This window comes from Scleropages formosus, chromosome 3 (genome assembly GCF_900964775.1).
Source record: "Scleropages formosus chromosome 3, fSclFor1.1, whole genome shotgun sequence".
NCBI lineage: Eukaryota > Metazoa > Chordata > Actinopteri > Osteoglossiformes > Osteoglossidae > Scleropages > Scleropages formosus.
In genome coordinates this window covers 8,152,529-8,167,962 of record NC_041808.1, presented here as the reverse complement: position 1 = coordinate 8,167,962, position 15,434 = coordinate 8,152,529, and the positions used below count along the sequence as shown (strand labels likewise).

The window sequence follows — 15,434 nt, the reverse complement described above, 5'->3', positions numbered from 1 at the left end:
AGGAAATAAATAAAGTGCGGAATGTTCACATCTCCCGAATTCCGTAATTCAGGTGCTGCTGACGCGAAGCACCCGTGTGGTGGGACTGCGAAGAGAGGGGCTGCTGGCTCTTTAAGACGCGCGGTGACGTCGGCGGCCTCGTGGCCGGGTGGGGTTACGTCGCTACTTCTACGAACTGATCGACAGTGAGCGTTCAGGGCTAAGACGGAACGGTTGAGAAGGTGCTTCGCGTGAACGTAGTCCAGTTGAAGAAGGCGCGGAGAGCGGACTCGGTCAGACGATGACGCTGAGCGCAGCGTGGAAGCAGCTCTCCTGGTTCTATTATCAATACTTGCTGGTGACGGCGCTCTACATGCTGGAGCCCTGGGAGAGAACCGTCTTCAGTATCCTTCCGCCGAATAGCCGGAGCCTCCTTACGCTCACGCTGCGGGCGCACATTTGTGTACTGTTTCTGCCGTTGGGTTGTGTGACTGCGTGTGTTTCCTAAGTCCCGTGTGCGGCAGGCCGCTTCGCGAGCTTTCTGAGCCGCGCCACCATCCCGCTAGCATAGCCATCAACAGGTTGCTAAACTAAACTAGGTGGAAATCGGCAGTGTCTGCTGAATTTATTGCACGGCCACAGATGGGGTCAGTGTCCATCAAAATAACAACTTTGCGTAAGTATGTAACACCTTTGCTGGTAACACTCGGCCCAAATAGTAGGGGGCGTGACGCAACGCTTTAATCGTGTGACGTAACGTGGCGCGGAGGCCCGCGCGCAAACGGGGAGTGACCGGAACTAATTTCAGGTTTTACACGCCTTCTGCGTGCGGCGTAACGTCACGCGCGCGGTGCCGCTTGTTTTGCGGAGAAGGAGGTGAAGTAGTCACAGAACTTTTGATTTTCATTAGAACAGAGTGATAGAGGAAAGTTTCGAGCTCATCTTTCCTAAAGCACACATTTACGATTATTTAGCAGATGCTTTCCTCAAAGCGACTTCCGATGAGCTCTGAGAGTTCTCAGCCCACACACCTTATTCACCATGGTGGCTTACACTGCTAGATGCACTACTTATACTGGGTCACTCATCCATGCATCGGTGGAACACACTCTCTCTGTCACTCGCACACTATGGGTGACCTGGAACAGCAGGTCTTTGGCCTGTGTGAGGAAACCAGAGCACCCAGAGGAAACCCATGCAGGATGTGCAGACTCCACACAGACTGAGCGGGGATCAAACCCATGTCATCTTCTCATACTGCCCAGGTGCTGTGAGACCGTAGCTGTGCCATCATGCTACACACATCTCCTGGGCCTGAGGTTTGGACATGGCTTCAGACCAGCTCAGTCTAGTGTGGATTTCCCTAGGTGCTCTGGTTTCCTCCCACAGGCCAGAGATGTTTCACCTAAATGGGTGATATTTGTGTGTGTGTGTGTGTGTGTGTGTGTGTGTGTGAGAGAATGACTTTGCTTGGTGATGGACCACCATCCCATCAAGTGGATATCCTATCTCACCCTGTGCATCCAGGATAGGCTCTGGACCATTGTGACCCTACGTGAATGCATCTAGGGATCTTGTATTAAGCTTTTATTGATTGGGACTTAAGGGTATTAGTGACTTGCCAACAAAACGAGTTATGAGCCAACTTCTTAACTCAGTTGATAGGGTACTATAATCTAATAAATTAGATTTAAATTAATTTTTAAATATTCTTGTCATGGAGTAAAGAACTTCCTATTTTTAATTGGGGGGGGGGGGGGGAAATATTTTTGTCCCTTAGTGGGATAGATGAGTTTGAATTGAGTCGGAAAACCATATGCCTTCCTGATACTATTATGTTACAGTTTAACTCAGATTATTCACAAGTATTGGAAAATACCGGATGTTCAGTGCTTGCAACGAGGAGGAGACGCTTCTGGCTCCAGTAAATCCTTGATTCTTTGGCTGGTTTCTTTAACAGAACTTTCTAGATTCTCTCCTGATCTCCGTGGCTGGGATGGCGGTGTATACGGGCTACGTGTTCATGCCTCAACACATCATGGCCATATTGCACTACTTCGAAGTGCTCCAGTGATGAAGTGTCTCAACCCCGGAGGATCTGAGGACCTCTCCCAGAGGATGAAGAGAAGAATATAATTTTCAGGGCTATTCTAGATTGTTCTGTCCTCGGAAGATGTTCGGCATCCAATAGAGAGAAGGTGGTCTGGATAAAGGCAGAGGGAAACGCAGAGCGTAGTTTCTATTTGTCAAGGGCCACGTTGTAGCTTTACCTTAAAAGTGGTTCGTGCAGAAAATGTTTGGTTCCCATGACTCTCTAAGCACAGGTACCGGTGTTAGATTTGCCTTATATTCATTCCGACTGGGAGTTTGGTTTGCTGTCTACCCTGTTTTCACGTTAATGTGTATATAGATGTATACATATCTGTGTAAAGTTTTGTAGTAACTGTACGCCTTAGTGTTTTTTGCTACGGATCAGTTTGAAAATGGAATTTTTTGAAATCATCACCGGACCTTTTCTGTACCTCTCACCAACATCGAGATCCTATAGATTGACTTTACAAGCATTTTTATGTGTTTTTAATGTATATAAAAGTCTCTCAGGTGTTACCTTTGTGGAACTGATACTTCTGATAAATGCTTTAATAAATGTTTAAATTCCTGTGTTAGTGGCAGCTGATTATTTTAATTTTTTTAAGCATTTATTTGCATATTGTAGCTCCGCCTCTGAGGATTGTCAAGTTCTGTTACATGTTAGCTATAAGAACTGCACTTAAAATATTTGACTTATTGGGGGCTGTGATAAGATCCTATTATGACTTTTTTGTGTATGAATTATGGTGCAGTTGGTAGAGTTGGTGCCTTGGACTCAAAGGTTGCAGGTTTGAATCCTAGCTTTAGTACCCTTGAGCAACGTACTTACCCTAAATTACTCCAGTAAAATTACCCAGCAGTATAAATGGGTAAGTAATTGTAGGTAGTTTAACACTGTAAGTTGCTTTGGAGAAAAGCATCAACTAAATGTGAGTGCTTTCTTTTCCATCAGGAATGTAGTATTATTAATTTCCAGAAAATTCCATTTTCCAGAATTCATGGGTATAGATGTACATTATGGCTTTTTTTTTTTTTTTCTCCCCCCTATTGTTTGTCAGACTTTTATCATAGCAGCTTGAGTCGTGTGTGTGTGTGACACTAAATACTGGCAGAGAAACTGGGTAATTTACTAGGCATGTAAAACTTTATTTTTTATTTTTCCCAGACTGCACTGCGTAATGAAAGGTGACGACTTGTGAACGAACACAAACTTCCTGTGTAATGGCATTAAGAATGCTGCCGAATTGTTTGCTTCAATCATTATTGCAGTTTGCTGGGGGTGGCGTTTCCCTGGATCATATAGCAATGTAATGTTTTGACAACTTTACACTGTATAAACTTGGTTTTTCTTTTTCCTTATCGCTTCATTTTATTAGTTACATAGTCATTTGGCATTCCAGGTGTAACTCAGCTGCTTATTAAAATATTTTCTCTCAAAACGGTTGGATTCCTTCCTTCGGGTCTATATCGCTGCGTGTATGCGAATTTTGTTTTTCTTGGAAAAAGTAAGTCCTGTGTTTGAAAAATGGAGGAGTAGAACTGGGAAGAATGGCCTGTTTGAGTGGAACCCAAGAGGTGAGTTCTCATTGGACTGTACTTGTCATGTGACCTGAGGCCATGTGACACCCCCCCTGGATCGGAGAGGGGTGCTGAGCGCCACCTGGCGGTGAGCGGGATCAGGCACTTTGGAGACTCCGGTGTGGGGGGAGTTGGTGCTCATGCCAGCGTTGGGTGTAAAACCGTGGCGAGCGCTGTCGCCTGCTCTTACCCTGAATGGATGCAATAAAAATAACCCAGCTGTATAAATGGGTAAATCACAGTAAGGAGCTTAATTTACAAACCTCCCATTGCAACGTGCTTTGGAGAAAGGCATCAGCCTTAGCTGTACTCCCCCGGTCAAGGTACGTATTGAGAACATCTCCAGTAACAATACCCTACTCTATAAATGTCACTTACCAGCATAAGATAAAGGTTTGAGTGTTGGAGGTCACTATGGTTTGTCCTGCTTGGTCTGCTATTTCCGGGGTAAGTTGTTTTGGAGATGGATGGATGGATGGACAGGTAATGATCATCCTACTGCGGTTCCCTTGAGCAAGGTGCTTACCCTGAGTTACCCTAGTAAGAATACCATGTTTTCCCTGTATAATACTGCTCTCCTCTGCACTTCACTCACAAACAGCAGGCCTCCCTGAAGACACCCCGTCATTCAGCTCATGGGATTTTCAGTAGTTGGCAAATTACACATCAAATAAATGAAATCATACGTTTTCGTCTCAGTACGTTGCGTGCTAATTAGTAACTCGGATTCCAAAATTCTCAATGTAAATTACCTAAACAGTCTGAACTCTGGGAAGAATATTTTAGAAATAAGCTTGTACTCTAGATGGTGCCAGAAACTAAGCATAACAGTTAAATGTTTCATACAATTAAACAAACCTTTTCATTTAGCTGATACTTTTCTTCAAAGCAATTTACAGTGTTAAGCTACTTACAACTATTTACCTGTTTATATAGCTGGGTAATTTCACCAGAGCAATGTAGGGTAAAGTACCTTGCTCAAGGGTTCTACAGCTGGAGGTGAGATTTGAGACCTGGCAGCTCTAACACAAGAGAGGAAACGGTTGACGGTACACTCCGGAAATCAAAACCGATCTCAAGAGCCGTTATATCGAAATTTTGGATAAAGTGAGTTCGTAAATCGAAGAATCCCTGTACTTGTAAAAGTTTCCAGTGATGCTCTGGTATTACGTCCCCTTAAGACAGAGAATCTCTACATATTTTTAAAGTGTACTTGGGTGGGATTCTTCATCAGAACATGAATGTTACGGTCTCCTGTAGAGCTCTGTAGAAGACAGGACTAGAATGCTTTCTTAAGTAATGCTGATGCACTCAAGGGCTCGTGAAACTGCACACAAGCGTCCAGGTGCCACGTCCACCAGCATTAAATACAAACCCATCTTCATATTGATTTGAGCTTAAATGAGAGAGGTCAGCTTGTGCTTTTCATTATTGCAGTAGTACTTACTTTTATTACTTCAGTTGTTATTGCTGAGCTTTATTTAAAGCTGCTTTTTGTTTCATTCTCATTTACAGAGGTGGATATTTGAAGAAACATTTTAATAAGGTCGAGTGGAAAGGACAGAGAGCTCTGATTTACCGTTAGGAGGAGCTGATGGTCCTTGAGATGTTTTCTTAAATCGGCAGCCTGGCACGGAGTCAGAATCAAAGTAGAAGCCTGGAAGAGTGAGAAGGAAACCTTGACAGATACACGCCCAGGACTGCCCGGTCGTCGTACCGAAGTCGGGTGCGGACAAGATGTGCAGCCTAGATGGGAATTAAAATAAATCCCCGCAGAGCTGAGGTGACACGTAACCTGTGAACGAAACGGGGGCCCCGTTCTCATCCTGCACTTTTTGTCCACTTTCCTCTGTGGGGCGAATGCTACGTAACCACAGCTGGGGCTCAAACCCCGGTGCTGTTTTCCACTTACGTTGTTGCGTGTCACTTATAAGAATGTTTAAAAATAGAAAAATTAAGGTAAAATATACATTTTGAGTCGTACTGGGTCAAGCTGTTGATTGGTCTATGTATTTTTTACAAAGAATGAAAGTCTTATTTTTATTCTAACACAGAATACAGTAAAATACAGTGCCATAGTACTGCATACACACTTGTTGAAAAGCTAAAAAGGTAATTGATCATTTATGCTCATCATTGTGAAAAAGATAACTCATGATCAGGGACAGCTGGTAATGTAGTGGTAGAGTTACTACCTTTGGCTCCAAAGGCTGCAGGTTCAATCCCCCCTCTGACTGTAAGACCCTTGAGCAAGGTCCTTACCCTAATTACTCCAGTAAAATTACCCAGCTGTATACATGGGTAAATAATTGTAACCTTAATGTTGTAAGTCGCTTGGGCAGAATGCATCAGCTAAATAAATAAATGCAACTCTGCAAGTGGTTAAAATAGTCTTTCTCCCTCTTGCCACTATTTCAGACAAGATACAGTATGTATGATGTGAGCTCTTATTCATTTGCCCTATAATATATTATCCCTCCAACACTTTGCTTCGTAATGAAAGGTGCTGATGGTTATGTGGAATTATGAAAAACGTGTTCTGTGGGGAAAACCGTGGTAAAGGAGGTAGCATCTGGGTGAGCTGGTGAAAACAGGACCTTGTATTTTCTGGCCAGCCAGTGGCGTTCCAGACATTGAAACACAAAGCAGATTTTAATTTGATAACTTATTCGGTCTGCTCTACTTAAGGACTCGAACGGTGGGAATATATTTGCCTTAAAAGGCATGTTTTTTGCTGTTTCTCTTTTTTTTTTTGCGAACACTAATATATAATCACTCAGTGGAGATTTTGGAAAGTCTAGAAAGAATGGATCCTCCAAAACCCTCAAATCTGGGAGTTGGTGCAGAGTCGGATAACAGAGAAAAACACGACAAAAAAGAAAGCAGAGCCTCGAAATGGGTTAGGGTTACAGTCATGTGCTGGCTTTGGAGAGCCTCGGTATTGTGGCATGGCGAGTTCGGAAAGCTCGCTCACCCAAAACTCCCAGACAGAACCAATCATCGAAGGAGCCTTGGAGCGGAGGGGCTGCAGGCGAGTGTGGAGCCCTTGCTGGGGCTTGTTATCAGACAAACAAAGGCAGAACAAAGTTATTCACTGGCACTGAGCTGTTCACTGGCAGCCAGATTGGAGCTCACACTGGAGCCTTTATCAGCCTCGCTGTTAATAAAGAGGGTTCTTGTTGTCGGGCGCTGTGCTGGGCCTCACGTATCCCTGCATTCCGCTCTGCCGCGGGACGACGCCAGGGAAACCGATCTGCTCCCAGAGCCCCGCGTGGGCCGTACAGGGGCGTGATGCACAGCCCCCAAGTTTACCAACAAGGCTGTGTAAGAGATCTCAGCAGCCGATGTTTCCATCATCATTCATAACGTTAATTACAAAGCACACTTCATGAATAAGGGAAACCGAAGCTGGGATTGATTCATATTCCACGTGGATACAGTCACTACTGTCTTTAATCATAAGGTCATATATTTTTTAATAGGTTCTCATTGCCTCCATTCTCTTTGAAAAAAACAGATTGTGCGTTTATTGTCTGTATACTTATTGTATGTGCAGCTGAACGAGGCGCTTCGGCCGCTCGCCGAAATTCAGAGCATGACGGCCCGAAGGGCTTTTCCATATTCTGTAATTTCGTATTTTGTACAGCGTTTGTATTCGCGTTCTGAATTCTCATATTTAGTGTAGCTCCGTGCACCGCCCCTGACTCTTGTGAACAAATAACCCTAGGAGGAAATCTTAAAGTGCGCTTGAAGATGCAGTTTGCACAAAAAAAGGCAGAATGAGAGAATCCCAGTGACAACACACAACAGATCATTTTAAGGGGACTGACAGCTACACCTGCAAGTGAAATAGTTACCAGCTGTAAAAGTTGTGGAGAGTTTCGCCTCTTTGAAATAGACCAGTTTTAATGAGCTGATGCTCTCTTTAGCAGGCTGTTATAAAAAATTAAATGGTTAAAAGTTATATTATTACACAAGCACACGCTTTGAACAGGCAACCACACACCTCCTATATGAGTTCATGCAAGACCCAGAATTCTTGCAGCTATGTATTAATCAGACACGTTTAAAAACAGAACACACAAACATTTACAAAATTCTTACATTGGAGCTTTATTTACAGGACTATACAGAAAGACAATATAATTATACAGTCATAATAAAGGCAGGGCAGCTGGTATCATAATGGTTAGAACTGCTGCTTTTGGATGTGGTGATCAGAGGTTCAAATCCCACTTCTAACTGCAGTAAACCATTTTGGTAAAATTATCCAGCTGTATAAATGGGGAAAATAGTTGTAAGTTGCTGTGGAGAAAAACACCAATAAAATGAATAAGGAAAACAGCCATAATATAGCTCTACCTTTAAGAACCGGAATTACAGCATATAATTCCACACTTCCTTTAACCACATGGCAACTAAGTTATTGTATTAATGAAAATGTTTAAATCAACCAACAAAAACATAGAAGAAAAAATAATGCAGTAAGTCAGTGTAATTTTCAGCAACGGCAGCAAATTTACAAAAAAAGACGTGACTCTCGAACAGCAAACTTGTGAAGACGTCACAAACACCTAAGTTATGTCTACACGCGTGTAATACGTGCGAGCAGGACTGAATTCCACAGCACAGGCATTCAGAATAAAAAACTGGCGTTGGTCTTGTTGGCAACCAGGTTCCTCCTTGCTGGGTCACCTGATGTTTATGTGGTAACCAGAGACTATGTTTACTCATTTTGTTGGTGCTTTTATCCAAAGAAATTTACAATGTTAAGATACTTGCAGTTATTTACCGATTTATCCTGCTGGGTAATTTTACTGGAGTAATTTAGGGTGAGTAGCTTCTCAAGGATACTACACCTGGAGGTGGGATTCAACCCTGCAACCTTTGGTCCAAAGGCAGGAGCTGTAACCACTGCTGCTACTACTGCCTAATATGTTGAATAAACCGATCAAGAAAGATAACAAGTGGACTAATACCTTAACTAACAAGAACATGTTTTACCTCTTTGTTTTTTGGCTCTCTTTTCGAATTCATATTGATCTTTGTTTGCTTGCATGACCTTGGATGACCTCTTCAGCACACAGCTGAATGTTGTGATGTCCCGTGATGCTCAGCTCATGCGTTTTTAATGAAAATCGGGGAGGTGAATGCCGGTCCACACTGTGTGTGACAGCCCGTCATGGTGGTGAGCACCTGAGCACCCTGGGGACGTGAGGAGGCACAGGTGTGAACCACCTTCCGCACACCGACTGTTCCACGATATGAGGAATGTGATGACCACATCTTAGTCTGTACTTCTCCTGAAATTCTTCACCACAGATAGTTGCACAAAGGACCCATTGTTCTCACGATCCCTGGTTTTCAATGTTGTTTTAGCAGAAAGCTGTAGACGTCCCATCATCCAGACTAAAACATGACACTCCTCACCCCCTGGGCTGCTGGTGGTAAAAAAATAACTTTACTTCCTTTTCAGCTGTATTCACACGGGTGCCACACATATGGTCCTTGGGCCACATATCTACTTCTCCTGCCCACAGGATGTGTTTTTGGCTATGACTAAATACTGTCATTGTGTGCTGTGTGAACTAGCAATAATAACATGCTAATTACTGCAATCAATAAATCATTAATCTGCCCAAAGTTATGTAGTGAGTAAATATGTCTGGCATTTAACTAGCGTTGGATAAAACCATTTTTATGTAAATGTGTGTGGCTTGGTGTCACGGTGAGTAATGCTAATGTCTCACAGCTTCTGGGTGGTGTTAGAGGATGTGGATTCAGCCCCTGCTCAATATGTGTGGAATTTACATGTTCTCCCTATGTCTGCGTGGGTTTCCTCTGGGTGCTCTGGTTTCCTCCCACAGTCCAAGGACATGCTAGTCAGGTTCACCGATAGTCTGTGAGTGACAGAGAGAGTGTGTTCCACTGATGTATGGATGAGTGACCCAGTGTAAGTAGTGTATCTAGCAGCGCAAATCACCTTGGTGAATAAGGTGTGTGGGCTGATAACACTACATAGAGTTCACTGTAAGTTGCTTTGGAGAAAAGTATCTGCAAAATAAATATAATTTTGCAGTGGAGAACCGATAAAGAAGTGCATATTAATGAGTGCAGGACTGATAAACAACAAATAAACAAGAAGGATTCACTAGTATAAGCCCTTCAAGGACCACAGTTGAAGAGAGAATTATTAAATTATCTAATGATCTTAACAAGTAGCTTTACAATGAAGTGAAGTGATCTGCAGCTTTTTCACTGGTAGTTGTTACAACCAGTGCAACTCAGCTTGCAATTTTCATATGTGTTGTTGATAAATATATGCGTATGACTGTGAAGATACGCACATCTACAATTACATGCATTCATGTAGCAGACAAAACAAAGAGTGTGTTACATCAACGGAAGGAGCGATATGGATGCAGACATATGATTGTAGAGTGCAGCCAATGTGCCTGTTGATAGAGATATTTTATAAAACATTTTATCAATAAACAGATGAATAAAAGCCCAAGTTAATGGTTTTTGCTGCAAGAGTTGTATCAATGTCCAAAACAATTATTTTCTGTCATGAATAAGAATAATTGAAAAAAATTCTCAGTTGTTTCAAAATTGCAGTCTGTTTTCAGTAAAAGTCAGCTGGTAGCGTTGTAATTTGCTTAACAGAGTTAAGGTGATACCTACACATTAGTAATATATATTTACATATTGATATAATACTGTAACGACCCCGCGTTACTGTTTTAGGAGGGAAACTCCTAAATGTAAATAGTTGCATTCTGGGGAATAATGTGAAATGTGGGTATGCAACCACTGGGGGCACTTAGGGGGAAAATGATGGGGTGACCATGTCTACCAGTGTGTTGAGAGAGAACCTGGGGGTGCTAGGGAGGCTGGTAAGGCTGGTAAGGCTGGTAAGGCTGGTAAGGCAGGTGCAGGTGCAGGTGCAGGTGCAGGTGCAGGTGCAGGTGCAGGTGCAGGTGCAGGTGCAGGTGCAGGTGCAGGAGGAAAGGGGTTCCTTGGACTGAGAGCATTCTTTCTCTGGTACTGGTGTTCTAACAAGTGGGGGTGCGGTGGCGCAGTGGGTTGGACCACAGTCCTGCTCTCCGGTGGGTCTGGGATTCGAGTCCCACTTAGGGTGCCTTGCGGCAGACTGGTGTCCCATCCTGGGTGTGTCCCCTTCCCCCTCCGGCCTTACGCCCTGTGTTACCGGGTAGGCTCCGGTTCCCCGTGACCCTGTATGGGACAAGCGGTTCTGAAAGTGTGTGTGTGTGTGTGTGTGTGTTCTAACAAATAGTTTGTGATGAACGCTACCTCTGTGTCCTTCTTCGTCCTATCCAAACCCACAGTGCTGCGTGCCAGAATACAATACTAGTAGCCCCTGAATTACGATGGGGTTACATTCCATTAATCCCATCGTAAATCGAAAGTATCATAAGTTGAAAATGCATTTAATACACACCTCTGAGTGACAGACTGGGAGATGCGGATTGCTGCCGCTGCCCAGCATCGCAAGAGAATATTGCACTGCATATCACTTGCCTGGGAAAAAAACATCAAAAATCAAAGTACGGTTTTTACTGAATGTCTATTGCCAGCTCACCATCGTAACTGTCATGCCTCCAGTAAGCGACTGATCAGCGACACCTGCCACCAACCCGGGGAACACCGCATAAAAGGACGCCCCGGAAGCATCTTGATGCGGAACCTCCTCGATGAGTAACCGCAGTGCTCTCCCCTCGTTTTCTTCTGGTTTGGCTGTTTTGGTTTTGTTCTTTGGATTGTTCCAAGATTTCGATTATTGTCTCTACCCCTGTACACGTTTGCTGATCGTCTGACCTCAGACCATCCCATGACCATTCTTGTGCCTGATCCTGGAAATAAAAGTTGAGAGCCCGCACTTGTGTCCGTCGTTGTTTCTGGACCTGATCATGACAGAAGGTTCCGCCAACACCATGGAAACAGCAGAGATCCGGTGCTTGCAACACGTGAGGCACCCGGATTGGAGTTCAGGAGCAATCCCTGAAAAAGACAGAGGACACGCTTCATGGGTTCCTTGCAGCCCTCCAAGACAACAGGATCATCCATGCCACTGAGGATCCTGCCGAAGCAGAAGTTCCTCCACGCAAGGTTTCCAGCGCGACTTCCCCCAGAAAACCCCGGACTGGGACCCTGCCTCTCCATGCCGGAAAGGTACAATGGTTTGCCCGATAATTGCCAGGCGTTTCTTATGAAATGCGAGCTGGTGTTTGCAAGCTCTCTGCAGATGTACCAGGCGGACAAATTAAAGATCACCTTCATTTTGGCTCTCCCCACTGGTCTGGCACAGTGTTGTGCCACCGCCGCAAGATCCACGCGCACCAGAATGATGTATGTGGCACTCTAGAAGAAATTTGAGGCAGTCTTTGACCAGCCGCTCTCCACCCAAGCCTCCGGTGACCGTCTACTACGGATCCGGCAGGGCAACCACTCAGTGGTGGACTACACCCTGGAGTTCAGGACCTGGCGGAGCAAAGTGGCTGGGACACCGCCTTCCTGCTGGCCATCTTGCGAAATGGTCTCCAGCCTTGCCTCCAGACCAAACCGGTCTACCAGGGAGAGGAATGGACACTGGACCGCTTTGTGGAGACAGCTGTGGCAGTGGACAACCTCGTCCGTGAGCCGACCCCAAGGCGGTGATCAGCGGCAACAGTAGTGGAGTAGTGGACTCCCGTACATGGGTCCTCTTCATGTCTGTCGGGGTCTGCCATCAGGAGGACATAGAATTCTTTCTCATTAGGGCCCCAGACACTTAACTAATTTAAGGCTTCCCCTGGCTCGCTTAACACGACCCTGTGTTCTGATGGAGCACAGGCGAGTTTGTCTGGGGAGCAGAGTGCACCCGTTTCCTCTCTGCTCCTGCCGTGTCGCACCACTTCTGTGGAGGGGGTTGAGGGTGCTCCCCAGGCGGAGATCCCCCTAGAGTATGAGGACTTACAGGAGGTCTTTAACAAGACCTGCGCTGCCGCGCTACCACCACACCGTCCTTGGGATTGTGTTATCGACCCCCTGCCTGGGACTCCCCCCGTGACCGTGTCTACGCACTGTCCTTCCCAGAACGGAAGGCGATGAGGGAGTAAATCGCCGAAGCTCAAGCGGCAGGTATCATCCGACCCTTGACGTACCTGGCATCTGCAGGTTTCTTCTTCATAGGGAAAAATGATGGAGAACTAAGACCGTGTATAGATTGTCGGGGCCTAAATGCCATCATGGTACGGTATCCACACCCAATGCCTTTAATCCCATCTGCCTTGGAACGAGTTCAAGAGGTGACCATTTTTACCAAATTAGACTTCAGGAGTGCTTACAATCTCATCCGTATCAGGGAATGGGGATGAGTAGAAAACGGCCTTCGGCGCCACACAAGGACATTATGAATACGTAGTTATGCCTTTTGACCTGTCCAATGCACCCTCAGTGTTTCAGGCTTTTGTGAATCATGTGTTGGGAGACATGGTCAGTGAGTGTGTGCTGGTGTACCTAGACGATATACTCATCTTTTCCAGGACTAAGGAACAGCACGTCCAGCAGGTGAGGACCGTGCTCTGCCGGTTCTTACAGAACCGCTTGTATGTCAAAGGGGAGAAGTGTTTGTTCCACCAGTCGTACGTGTCATTTCTAGGGTACATCCTCAGCTAGGATGGGGTGGCCATGGATCCAGGCCCTCCAACGCTTTCTGGGGTTCGTAAACTTCTATCGCAGTTTCATGCATGAGCACTGCAGCATCCCAGCTCCTCCTTACTGCGCTGACCTCGAGTAAGAACACCTGGTTGTGATGGACCAAAGAGACTAACCAGGCCTTCCACAAGCTGCAGGCCTGATTCACCTTTGCCCCGGTACTCAAACACCCCAACCCCTCTCTGCCATTTGTCGTCCAGGTGGACGCCTCACTGGTAGCGGCAGGGGCAATACTTTCCCAGCAGCAAGGGAACCCCCCTAAGATGTATCCCTGCACCAAACTGATCCCAGCCAAGTGCAATTATGAAATTGGCAACCACGAGCTGTTGGCCATCGAGCTTGCATTAGAGGAGTTGCAATACTGGCTGGAGGGTGCCATCCATCCCTTCCTGGTGCTGACTGACCACCGAAACCTTGAATATCTCCAACAAGCGTGCTGACTCAACCCCCAGCAAGCTCGGTGGGCCCTGCTCTTCACTAGCTTCCATTTCACAGGTTCCTACCACCCCAGTTCGAAGAACACTAAAGCTGACATACTGTTTCGACTTCATGAACCGGATCTCCTGACTGACACTCCCAAACCGATTCTACCCTAACATCGGGTGGTGGCGCTGGTCCCGTGGCAGTTCTTCAGGGAGCTGCAAGACGCTCAGGCAGCCGAGGCAGAACCACTGGGCAAACCCACAGGTAAGGAGTATATGCCAACCAGCATGAAAACCTTCTTATTGCAAGAGGCCCACAACTCCCCAGTGGCAGCACATCCAGGAGTCCGTAGGTCTCTCTCCTACAGGGGTGATTCTGGTGGTCTTCCATGGCAGACAACATCCGCGAATATGTGGAGGCCTGTTCCACCTGTGCCAGTCAAAAACCCCGATCTTGAAACTGGCCGGACTTCTGGAACCCCTACAAGTGTCCTCTCACCTGTGGTCTCATGTCACAGTGGACATCTTAGTAGACCTTCCCCTCTCATATGGTGAACGACCATCTTCACCCTGTTGGATTAGTTCTCCAAGGTCTGTCGACTGCTCCCCTTTGCCAACAGCCTGAGAGACGGTGGAGGACCTATTCCTGCAGGTGTTTTGTCTGTTCGGGCTGCCGGAGGATATCGTGTCGGACAGGGGACCCCAGTTCATCTCCCGAGTCTGGAAGGCTTTTTGGAACAAGCTAGGGGTACAGGTAAGCCTGACGACAGGCTACCATCCACAGGCTAACGGCCAGGTTGAGAGGCTACAACAGGACATTTCCAGGTACCTCTGGTCATACTGTGCCCAAATGCAACACCAGTGGGCCCGGTTCCTGTCCTGGGCAGAATACACCCATAATGCCCTATCCCACTCCTCCACAGGACTCTCCCCTTTCCAGTGCATCCTGGGGTAGCAACTAGCCCTGTTTTCATGGCAGGCTGGCCTGAGTCAGGTGCATGTGGTGGATGATTGGTACAGGCAGAGCAGCGAGACCTGGCGCTTGGTCCAGGACCACCTCCAGGAACACAGTGCGGACGGGCACCGTTGTACCTTGTCCTTCCTGCCCGGACAGTGAGTCTGGCTTTCCACCCACGACCTTAAACTGCGGCTGCCATTGCGGAAGCTCACTCCCTGCTTCATTGGACCCTATAAGTTCCTCCGCCGGGTGACCCCCATGACCTACCAACTTTAGCTGCCTCCAGGTATGCGTGTCCCCTTGACGTTCCAGGTGTCCTTGCTTAAGCCCTGTAGCACCTCGCTCTTCCAGCCATCCACTGAAGATGCTCCTCTTCTGCTGGTTCAGGTAGATGGTAATGCAGGCTCTATTGGATTCCAGGCGCCAGGGACAGACGATGCTGTACTTAGTGGACTGGGAGGGGTACAACCTGTAGGAACGTTCATGGGTCGCTGCTCGTGACATCCTAGATCCTGGTTTAATTGCTTCCTTCCACAGGGACCACCCGGCACTCTGTCCTCAGGGGCATCCTCCCTCTCGGGGTAGGGCGGCTGGAGCCGCCCGTACGGGAGGGGGAACTGTCATGCCCCCACTCAGTGGTCAATCAGTGACACCTGCTGCCGACCCGGGGAACACCGCATAAAAGGGCA

At 46.5% G+C, this 15,434-nt stretch overlaps 1 protein-coding gene across 1 annotated transcript; it reads left to right on the top strand.

Annotated features, from left to right (window-relative positions):
• Positions 1 to 148: 148 nt before the first annotated feature.
• On the top strand, positions 149 to 3,478 carry sptssa (serine palmitoyltransferase, small subunit A). The gene is made up of 2 exons (XM_018734709.2): positions 149 to 383; positions 1,950 to 3,478. Exons 1-2 carry the CDS (start codon positions 281 to 283, stop codon positions 2,051 to 2,053), a joined length of 207 nt encoding a protein of 68 aa, XP_018590225.1. The 5' UTR covers positions 149 to 280; the 3' UTR covers positions 2,054 to 3,478.
• Positions 3,479 to 15,434: the final 11,956 nt, after the last annotated feature.

Excerpts from the sequence above, each read along its gene's own strand:
- sptssa (XM_018734709.2), top strand. The coding sequence starts at position 281 with ATGACGCTGAGCGCAGCGTGGAAGCAGCTCTCCTGGTTCTATTATCAA. Across the intron at positions 384-1,949 it reads CTGGGAGAGAACCGTCTTCA|ATTCTCTCCTGATCTCCGTG; the intron begins GTATCCTTCCGC and ends AGAACTTTCTAG.